The sequence below is a fragment of the Cnephaeus nilssonii genome (assembly GCF_951640355.1).
Source record: "Cnephaeus nilssonii genome assembly, chromosome: 14".
NCBI classification, from domain to species: domain Eukaryota; kingdom Metazoa; phylum Chordata; class Mammalia; order Chiroptera; family Vespertilionidae; genus Cnephaeus; species Cnephaeus nilssonii.
The window spans coordinates 14,825,536-14,837,178 of record NC_137085.1 but is presented as its reverse complement, the minus strand read 5'-3'; the positions used below and the strand labels follow the sequence as shown (position 1 = coordinate 14,837,178).

The window sequence follows — 11,643 nt, the reverse complement described above, 5'->3', positions numbered from 1 at the left end:
GAGAGGGCGGGATGCTCCCGGGAGCCGAATCCCCGCCCCGGGTGGCGCTCGCCGTCCAATGGAGCAGACGACTTGGCCCGGCGCCTGCCGCGCGGGGCGCGTCCTTTGTCTGCTCCGCGGCGCCCGGTGCCCGAGGCCCGCGCCCCGCTCCGCTGGCAGACAAAGCCGCGCTGCCGCGAGCCGAATCCGCTGGAGCGGGGCTCGCACCACCCTCCTCCAGCCTTAGCACCGCCCCCTCCTCTTGACGCCCTCTGATTGGCCTGTGAAGCTACAAAGAGGCTGGGGAGCGGCTGTGTCACGTGGGATAGCGTGGCCTTCCATTGGTCGGACGGGGCTGCCAATCGGAGAGGGCGGGCTGTCCGCGCTCGGCCGGGTCGCTCCCTCCGCGCTGGGGCCCGCCCGCGGGGCCGGCCGCCTGTCAGAGGGAGGTGGCGATGGTGCGCCGGGTGGCGTTGGCGCTGGCGGCTGCGGCGGCTTCCCTGGTCCGAGTGCAGGGAGGAGAAGATGACTGACCGGCCGAATGACTGAATGAATGAATGGCGGAGTCGAGCGCGCCATGAGGAGCCTGCCGAGCCTGGGCGGCCTCGCCCTGTTGTGCTGCGCCGCCGCCGCCGCCGCCGCCGCCGCCGCCTCAGTAACCGCGGCGGGGAATGTCACCGGTGGCAGCGGGGCCGCGGGGCAGGTGGACGCGTCGCCGAGCCCGGGGCTGGAAGGCGAGCCCACTCAGCCCTTCTCTAAGGCGACGGCTACCACGGCCCAGACCGCGAGGACCGGACCCCCGCGCGCTACCGTCCACCGACCCCTGACGGCGTCCTCTTCAGCCGGGTCCCCGGAGACCACCCCTCTTCGGGCGACGGCCGGACCCGCTCTCACCACCTCTCGGGCGCCACTCGGCCCCTCGTCGGCCGCCCCTGTGGCGGTGGAAAGCACCGCGACCACCCCTCGGGCGACGACCAGACCCGCGCCCACCACCCTCTCGGCGACCACTGGCCCGGCGCCGACTACCCCTGCGGCGACTACCGTTCCGGCGCCCACGACTCCACCGACCCCGACGCCCGTCGTCCCCCGGAGCAGCGTCCCGCCCACCCCACCTGCCACCGAGGCCCCCTCGCCGCCGCCCCCTCCCCCAGGTGAGTCCCAGCGCTTCCTCGCCCGGCCGGACCCACTCAGCGGCTGCCCATCCCTACCCCAGCCGCTGGGTCTAGGCTGGGCTGTTGGCTGGAGTGGACCATTTCTGGTCCCAGAGGCTCCCCAGATCTGGGCTCCCAAGGAGGGGGGCGGGGAGGGGGGGGCAAGCTCCAGCTAGCCTGCTTCCCACCCCCAGCCTGGAAAGTCTTTTGTCCCCCTGGGCTGGGTGGGAGGCATCGCACCTCCTTCCAAACGGGGCTTTCTGGCCTTTGTCAGAGACCCGGAATGGGCACAAACTTTTGGGCTTGGTTCGCCCATCCTGCCTCTCCGCCTGGGTCATTTGGGGAAGTTCGAAAGCCAGTCCAATACCTCCGTCAACCAGTGAGTCCAAAGCTGAGCCTAAGGTTTCTTGTTCGTTTCTCCTTGTTTATATAAACATCAGCTGTGCGTGTGGCAGGTGGAAGGGGCACCCGGAGCATTTTGTTTACAAATAGTAGTACAGTCCACTTGAGGCCAAGAGAAAAATAAAAGAGGGATATGGTGAACCCCCCACCGAAACAAGTGGATTCAGGAGGTCATTTGGGACAGGTGTGTATCTAGGTTGAGCACATTTATAAATTAGGTTAAATCCCTTCCTTGCACCATTTTTTTTTTCTCTCCCTCAGATACAAGGTCAGTATGTCTGGACAAATATACAATTTAAGCAGGGATGTCCCTTTTTTTTTTCCTTTCCCTTAAGCTAGAATGTTAAATTTGCTGATGCCGATAAATGCTGATTTCTGTTTGAGTCCACATGGAAAATAAGGCTTTTCCTGCTGGTTTGAAGTCTTCAAGCAAAGTCAGAGACTACTTTTATTCTCTCCCTTTTTAAAAAAAAATCTAAAATGGGCTTGGAACTAAACAAATAACACCTACCTTGTCCAAACCGTTTGCCTAGATGTACTTGACATTAATGGATCTCTGACCTAATTCTTAGGCTCAGTGATTGACTGCGGAGTCAGGTATGGACTTTGGACTGTAATTGAATTTGTGGAGTTTCTCACATGATTATTAGTCTTAATACAGTCTTGAATCTTGAGTTCAAGCTTGGCATTGCAGATTATTCACTCAAAAGAAGCCAAGATTGCATCTCTCCTAGCTTCAGGAGTGTATTAACCAGCTGGAATATAATCTGTTTTGGCCTTTGTATGGAGAGATTGACATATTATTGAGAAACAGGAAGCAAGTGGTTAAGAGTATGAATTCTGGAGAGCCTATTCGTAGGTTTGAATCCTAACCTGTGAAATGAAAGTAATAATAGTACAGTACTTTACTCTTCATAGGATTGCTGTGAAGAGTAAATAAGTTAATACATTTATAGTGCTTAGAGCAGTTCCTGGTGCAGAGTTAAGGACGGTAATAACGTGTGTGTTAGTTATCCTTATGATGAGGCTGTGTGTGTGTGTGTGTGTGTGTGTGTGTGTATTATAAAACATTTGAGAAACCTAGTAGGGATTTGTGGTGATTTTTATTTGTTTTAGTAAGGTATAATAGAAAAAGGATGAATTGGATTTTCTGGAATTTGAAGCACGCAGTAGCATTTAAGTAGCAAGATCATTTATTTTGAAGGGTCAGTATATGATAAATAAGTCTGTGTAACTGATGTTATTTTACTTTCATTATTTTTGTGTTGTTATTTTTAAATCACAATGTAACCATTACTTGCAAAAAATATTACAAATAACCAGAGGTCCTCAAAGGACCAAGTGAAAGTCATTCCTTTATTGCCACCAGGTTCCAGTCAGTCCCTAGAGGTTACTACTGTTAATAGTTCGATCTCTTTTCAGACATTTTTCTGGGCATATATGAACTTACACACAGAGTTTTTAAAAAATCTTGTGTGTAGCTTGGCTGGCATTGCTCAGTGGTTGAGCATTGACCTATGAACCAGGTCACAGTTTGATACCCGGTCAGGGCACCTGCTCGGATTGTGGGCTCCATCCCCAGTGGGTGGTGTGCAGGAGGCAGCCAATCGATGAGTCTCTCTTATCATTGATGTTTCTAAGTGATTCTCCCCCTCCCTTCCTCTCTGAAATAAAAAAATATATATATTTAAAAAAATTTTAAAAATCCTGTGTATAAGTTCATATAAAATAGTTTTTAAAAACTTTAAATGAAATAATTCTGTATATATTGTTTTGCAACTTGCTTATTCACTTAACTTTGTATCATGGGCTCCCCCACAACCCCACCCATGTTAATACTGAGGTCTACCTTATTTATTTATTTTTAACAGTTGCCTTTTGTGTTGTAGAAATGTATCATAACTTAATTAGTCTCTTATTATGTACACTTTATAAAAAGCACAGAGAAGAATGTGTTCTTGTTGAGTCCATTATATATATTATACTCTCTAATACTTTGGCTGGAGTTTTATAGACTCTAAAACATTTTAGATGAAGTAAAGCAAGACTGATTATATTTGCCATATGAATTGTTCAAGGCTTTTCAAGAACTAACATATACCTATGTCTGTGGTGGTCTTTGGGTCACAAAAGTCTTAGGAGGATGCCCAACTTTGGTGACTCTTGTGTTTTAAATTTTCTGTAGTTTGTACTTTTCTGTGAATTCACTATGGATTGCCTGTGTCTGATTCTCAGCGGCTGAACTGACTGGGCATATAAATAGGCAGTTTTAGCTTTACAGTGATATAATCAGGTGCAGCCTTTTTATCTGAGCATGGGTTCTAGTTTACTTCAAACAGTAAGCACATCTCTCTGACACAAGGAAAACTTCTACCTGAATTTGAGAGACCTGGTTTGGCTTGCAAAGTTGGATTCCCTGGCATTTGGGAAAATGGTTGTACAGGGCTTTTATTTTAATGCTCCTCTAAGTACTGAGTGCCTTTGATAATACATTATGTGATAGGATGGGTCTTCTGGTTGCTCTTTGAATTAATAAGAATTTCTTTCATGGAGGACTAGGTAAGAGCTCCTGCCCGCCTCTCAGTTTGGGCCCTCTTTTATTTACAGGGACACTGATCACAAACTGAAACTAATTGCCCAGTAAGTAGGCACTTTTCCTCCCACAGACCTGGCAAAACATTTGGCTGATTGGTTGGTTAGGTAGGACATTTTAAATAGGGTGAAGGGAGAGGCTGTGATACTAGAGAATAATAGTTATAACAGCAGTAAGAGACTGAGGTGATGACACATGTTTGATTTGTAAGGTTATGGGCCTTTAATGCATCTATTTGACAGAGCTGGAGCAGTTACTGTCTGCAGCTAAGGTTCCAGCACAGATGCAAGAAAAAATGGTCCTTGCACTTTCTGTCTGATTGTGGCAGCCAAGATTGAATGCGGGGCTACTGGAGAAAAAAAATATGGATCTTTAGGGCGCGATAGAACGTTACCACTACCTCCTAATAGGGCTCTACATTTCCGGAAATACTTCCATAGACTTAGCTGAAATATTTCTCTCTGTGGTTAACACAGACTGGTTCTGGTTCTGCCCTTTGGAGCCACACAGAATAAGTCTGCTCTCTCTGTGTCATGACAGTTCTTCAGGGATTTGGGGACAGTGATCATGTTCCCTCTGAGTCTGGACTAAATACCTTCAGCTCCCTCAACTGTTCTTTATGTGACATGGTTTCAAATTCCCTCACTATCCTGGTCACCCCACTTCTGAACTTTTAAAATCTTTCTGTGTCTCTCCCAAAGTGTGGAACACAGAGCTGAACATAATACTCCAGATGTGTTCTAACTAGCTGTAGCAGAGAGGGCAGTTACCTCGTTCTTTCTGGATGCTATACTACTGTTGATGTAGTTATTCCTAATCAAGAGTAACTTTTTTGGCAGCCGCACTATGTTGTTGACTCATTGAGTCCATTAAGATAGTTAAGTCTTCTTTTCTTTTTTCTTTTTTAACATGTGCTAGATGAATCTTCATTTATTCTGGACTTGGAAATTTTTGTTGTTTTTTTAAAGTATAAGCTGAGGCATTTGCTAAACATGTAAGATTTATTATGCTAGGTTCAAGTCATCCTTTTAGATCCCAGGTCTGTCGGTGTACCCCACCCAGTTTATTCATATTCACCTACAGGGTGTTCCTATAGACAGAGTCTAAGGACAAGTTAGTGCAGGTTATTCTTACCTCATAGGGGAGAATAAATTTATGGATGTTAAACAGTTTGGAAGGAAAGGAATAATAGTTTAGATAAGTTCTCAAGGGTCTCTTCCAGCTCTGAAATTCTGTAATGATGTGGTATGCATGATTGAGGACACATTAATGCCCCCCCCAAATATTCTTAATCATTTATTTGTGATCTAAATTAAGAGAATAGGCCTTGTTTAGAGTTTGAAAAATCTTGTTACTATGACACATACATAAATTATTACGAATGGATTTTATTTGAAAGGAACGTTCTGGGAATGCACCTGACTGTACTGGGGAATGTTTTCTTCATCCTAAAATTCTCTACTGCTAAGTTCAGGGTCTTATTTGCTTATAGTTATTTAAGAATATGACATTCATTTTAAGGAAATAGAAATTATTCAGATTCCAAAGGTAATGTAGGTCCATAATTGTATCCAAAACCTGTGGGGCTGGATGTATTTCACAATTTAGAATTTTTTAGGTTTTAGGAAGTTAATAAATACAACCCAGTGAAGTCTGGGGCAGTATCCTGTAATCAAGCACATTAAAATATTTGCAGCAAAATGCATATATATTCACACCAAGTAGGATAAATAAAAACTATAAATAGCCTTGAATTTTTTTCAGCTCAGGTTTTGGTGCCAAATGAGTTACAGAAAAACTTTGGTTTTTGGAGCTTCTGCTATTTAGCATCAGGTCTGAGGGATTGTGGACCACTGTCATTGTAATTGCAAACACATATAGTACTCACTATGTTCCAGGCAATGTTCTAAATGCTTCACATATATGTTTCTTAATCTTCACAACAATTAGGTGTAATCAAGTTATTATTATCCTCATTTTGTAGATAAGGAATCTGAAGCTTAGAGAAGCCTAGCTGTGGCAGAGCCTGGATTCGAACCAAGTTGTTCTGGTTCCAGAATCTGTATTACTGACATTTAAAGAAGTAGCTACAGCGTCATCTTGTACACATAAAAGGTTGTGGTTTCAGTTCCTAGGTTTTGGGTTTGATCCCCGGTTAGGGCACATACGGCAACTGATCGATGTTTCTCATGTCAATGTTTCACTCTTTCTCTCTCTAAAAACAACAAAAAGCCACACAACACATATCCTTGGGTGAGGATAAAAAAATAAAAAAAAGGAGGAGCCATATAGTAGAGAAGAGAAGGAAAGCATTTCGCTAAAAATATTGGTTCTTGGATACTAACCTGAAGAAAAAAAAAAATCTGTTCTCTGGCATGTATTCCCTTTACTCCATTGTGCACTATTCATTCACCTCAAATTTTCTGTTTTATAACTGTGATTTTAAATTATAGCTCTAATTCTTCCTTTGATTTGATTCTAATATGGTTTGTGACAGAGAAAAACTTGACTGTAGTCATTTTAGGGCCAGGCCCAAGACATCTCAAATTCACTATATCTTATTTCTAGGCTAAATACCTAGCTTTCTGTAGAAATTCCTTAGTCTGATTAGTTTCTGGAACATAATAGTTAAACTCAAGAACATTAGTTTCAATTCTTCTGAATTATGTCCCCAGGAAGCCTTCTGGCTAGTTGAAAATTTACACATTGATATAATCTGACTAGGTCTTTTTATCTCAATTTTTTTTAAAGACCCATAAAATTAAAGTGTGCATTACTTTCATCTCAGCATTTTTAAACATGTATATATTAACTTCCAGACCTCCTGGCACCCTTATAAAAAGAATGGAAGGAAAGTATCACAGTGCTGTTTTTACTGATGGGTAAATTATGGGTAGAGAGATTACTGCTCTAGGGCACTTAATAGATCAGAAGAAAATAGAAATATAAGATTGTGTTTGGCTGAAAGACAGTGTTAGATGATATTTTTAGTTATAATTAGCTTTAGTTTATGTTTTTTTGCCTTGATCTTTATATTTATTTATTTATTTATTTATTTTAGATATGATATGAAAACCTTTGTTACTAATGTTGAGATCATGTTACAGACACCTCTTCTATGGTCCCTTCGTCTTTTTTCAAGAACACATTATGGTTTATCTGTTTTTTAGTAGAAACAATTACCCTAATTGTACTGGTAACTTTAAAGGGAGATTTTCAAAAATTGTGACAAAAAAAGATAAAGATTATGTCTGAATACGTATGTGTTTGGATCACAGTAAAAGTCCACTCAAAATAATTATCCTCTTAGATGTATTTAAGTACATGCGATAAATTTGTGTCAAAATAATCCCTCTGGTAATGTCACTGTTCCACAGATCACTATTATTGTTAGGCGATATCTTTTCCTATTACTTTTTCTTCATTAAAAAAACTCGTTTGTCCCCCTTGCTAATTTTTTTTAACTTTAAACTCCTATATGTTCCTCTCACTCTTATTTCTTATTCTTAGCCTCATCCATTCTTTCATGCTCTTTAAGGAACCAAATTATTCTCTCTATTTAACAATTTACCACTTTGTCCTTCTTCAGTGCCTTCTCAAAGCTCAATTCTTCCAAGAAGTCTTTCTAGAGGAACAAAAGGTCCTTGAAGATGTCCTGGTAACAGGGTGCACAGAGTTGAACACTTTGCACTCAGAACAAAACCTGTCTTTCTCTGTGACTTTGACTTTCTTCCTTTGAATTTGTTTTTAGTCTATTTAATTTAGATTATTAAGCCCACTTGATAAGAAAATGTCATCATTTATGTGGTATATAAAACATGGAATTAATTATCCCTTTTTGAAAAAAGGAACTAGAAAAAAATGAGAGAAAAGTTTTGGTTTTGCTCTGGGGTCTTCTTTATTGCCCAGCTTCCCACCCCTCTCCCCCCAATCCATTCTCCTGAGGAACAATACAGAAAAAACTGTAATAACAGAAGTTATCTGTCTCAATTAAAAAAAAAATCAAATACTTTGAATAAGTAGCAATTTTTTTCTACTTATGAATAATATGAACTGGTTTTGAGGGGTAGGTGGATTGGGGCTGTATACCAGTATAAAGGGGTTAATTTGGTTGAGAAACAAATGTTTGCTCTTTTGAATGACAAAATGTCCCCTATAGAGATTTTATTAAAGTTAGTAGTGAACAAAGTGCTTCTAATAATGAATAAATATGCGGTGTTTTATAGTTTACAAGGTGCTCTTAGAATCTCCAAGATTTTGACATCCATATTTTGTTAATTTCTGAGTATTTCTTGAATGAATAAAGGCTAAGCTTCTGTTTTCTGTTGGTACTTTTATTGGTGAATATTGACAAAATCTTTACAGGTTTTTTGTGGATTTCACATTTGATATTTTGTATTTCAAACTGTTGCCTTTTAAGTTTATCTTGTTGAATGTAAATCTTTGACTGGTTTAGCTTACCCATATTTATAGGATGGAAAATGGTATTTGGAAAAGTGGATTGCTTACTTAACATTTTATTTCCTAGGTACTATATGGGGCTGAGTGTTATGGAAAGAGCCCAGTATTCATTGAAAGTAAATGGTGATGTAGATAACAAAAGTGAACTACAGAACTTGATTGAGAGGGCTCATGTAAATCTCACTTCTTCAGATTGAAATATGATTTAACTCTCTCCTAGTGTAGGAATCTCTTTGGAATTATCTTAACATTATTTTAGTTGTAATTCCTCAAATCAGTGTGTCAGTAGCAAAGAGACCTACTCTCTCACCTCTCATTTCTAATATAATATTTAACACTTTATCAGGAAAGGTAATTAATATTAATTGAGCACATATTACATGCCCAATTATTTACCAGGATTTTTTTTACACACATCATGTTATTTAATTCTTAAACAATGCAGTAGTTAAATATTATTATCCTTACTTTATGGATGGCAAATACTCAGATTTAGAAATATAAAGTAGCTTGCTTAAACCTATCTATATATATAAAAGCCTAAGCGACCTGACAACTGAATGACTGGTTGACTGGTCAACTGTTCACTATGATGTGCACTGACCACCAGGGGATAGACTCTTAATGCACAGGATTGGGTTCCCTCCTGTCTGGATCAGGCCTGTGGGGATTGGACTCCCTCCTGTCTGGATCGGGCCTATGGGGATCAGGCTGAAACTGGCTATCCGATATCCCCTGAGGGGTCCTGGATAGCAAGAGGGTGCAGGCCGGGTTGAGGGACCCCACCAGTGCGTGAATCCGTGCACTGGGCCTCTAGTCAGGTTTATAAAGTCCTTGAGGGCAGGGACTTCTGTTTGTTTTGTTCTCAATTGTATTCCCAGTGTTCAGCATAGAATAGATTCTCAATAAATATTTGATGATTAAATGAGTAAAAAAGAAGGAATGGTTTGTAGCTATACTACAGTTGCAGTGTATTCTTAAGGAAGATAATGTAATCTCCTGGCCTCTTCCCTTATAGTTTAGAAATGAACTTTTCTCCTTCTTTTCCCCTTTATTACTTATGACAAATAGAGTTCCTTGAAATCTAGCAAATTACATTATTTATTTACATTTTGTTACATAACTTTGTCCCTTCTATTTTTCTCAGTTAAAGGAAAGGAAGAACAGCAATAGACAAATAAACACTTGCTGACTTTTGTACAAAGAGCAGCTAAATTGGAAAAGTTGAGCACTTTTCTGTAAGTTATTTCTCAGGTCTTTCACCATTTCTGATCTTGGGCAAGTAATTACATCTGTAAAATGAGAGAGTTAGACTAGATTTGTGGTTTTTACTAGTAAACTGTATTATTTTGAGACCTAGGGTTCCTTAGATGTGTTTGGGAGGCAGTATAGGGACTGTGGAGGCCAAGTGGTTCTACTTCTGGGCCCTCCACTCCCAACTCCCACCCCCATATCACCACCCACACTTCAATCAGCTCCATTCTCGTCTGGTGTATATGCTGGGTTTCTTTCAGTAAAGATTTTTGAAATAGGAATTCTTCTACTCTACATTTCTACTATAATGAAATTATAGTAATCTATGAACTACTATGCAGGCATTAAAATAATTATATTATGTTTAGTAGCAATATGCTAATATACCATAGTGGCTAAAGCTAAATAATGAGATTATGGGTCATTTTAATTACCTTCTTTGTGTTTTTCTGAAATTTCCACTGAATATATCTAATTTTAATTTCAGATTCATAAAAATAAATAAAAAATAGAAAAAAAGTTGTGATAAGGTTGGTAAGCATTTATTTACATGATGACATCAAGTTAGTTGATATTACCTAGGGCCACTTAATTATAATTTCTTAATTGACTTAGCAATTTTTATTTGCATCAGAGATAATTGTTTAGTCTCAGTGAGTTGTCATTCTGAAGAGAGGAGATTGCTGAAGACAATACTGAAGAAAGGAAACTTTCCTGAGGCTTGACAAATCTTAAACATATGGTAGGGATGACATCTAAGATTTGGTACCTTTGGGAAGGTTTATCTGGGATCTAGAAGAGAATGAAAGCAGAACTGGTTCTTTATCCATTTAATTCTGTCTAGGAAATTTAAAGCATGCACTTAAAAATTAATTAAAATAGCTTATTAAAATAGTTCTTATTTAAATTGTGCAAATTTTGAATTTATGTCATGGTTCATAGCCTTTGCTAATAGAAGGTCTTTGATTAGATCTTCCTTTAAAGATATAAAGTTTGGTTTCAGTCTGTCTGTATGTTTTGCAATTAGATCAGATGGGATTGCTTTTATTCTGGTAATATACCAGCAGCTCTATATGATATCCTTGCCAGGGAGACAGCTAAGCTCTGAGGGAAAGGGAATTTATTCAATTAGAAAAAGGAATGTATTCTGATTAGTCACAGGGAAAATGATAAGGAGTAGGAATGTTTTCAACCTGGCTAGAGAATGGTAAATAACCTTTACTTAATAAGTGTTAGACTGACTTTGGAAACTTTTGTTTCAGTCTTTCATGTTTCCCAGAAACTGTCATATTACCAGGGATCTTATTATATTTTAATTATTTATTTTTAAAAAACTAGTGCTTTTGCTTAATGTATGTGAACAAAAAGAAGAGGTTAGGAGTAGCAGTTAAATGTAAGGAGAAAATTGTATTCTCTATGACCATTTTAATTTTGGAAACGGTCTTTAAAGGTGCAATTCCTTCAAAAATATTCTAGGGGAAGTTTAGATGTTGGCCTCTCGGAAGGAAGTTGGATGATTTGAGTACATTTTAGATTCTCTTCAGTCCTATCATTTATAGGGATGTAATAGTAGTTTGGGAAGAGTTAATGGAAATAATAGGGGATAAGAGGAGATGATTGATATTTCAATATATTTTATTGTTTATTGAGGCTTGCTTGATTAGAAGAAGCTTCGCATTGGGCTTTTTCTGCCATAGACTTCTCATTTGACTTCATATTCATTATAATCCTACCTTGTCTTTTGATTTATCTGTTCTATATTAACTGCATTAACAATATAGCCCCACCATCCATTGATGTTGT

The 11,643-nt window shown here is 40.1% G+C and overlaps 1 protein-coding gene across 1 annotated transcript in view; it reads left to right on the top strand.

Moving 5' to 3' along the window:
- Window positions 1–402: 402 nt before the first annotated feature.
- MEGF9 (multiple EGF like domains 9) overlaps window positions 403–11,643 on the top strand; it is a 91,169-nt gene continuing 79,928 nt past the window's right edge. The window contains exon 1 of the mRNA XM_079789787.1: window positions 403–1,130. Within this exon, the coding sequence (XP_079645913.1) occupies window positions 533–1,130 (598 nt within the window). The 5' untranslated portion in view covers window positions 403–532. The remainder of the gene's footprint in view (window positions 1,131–11,643) is intronic.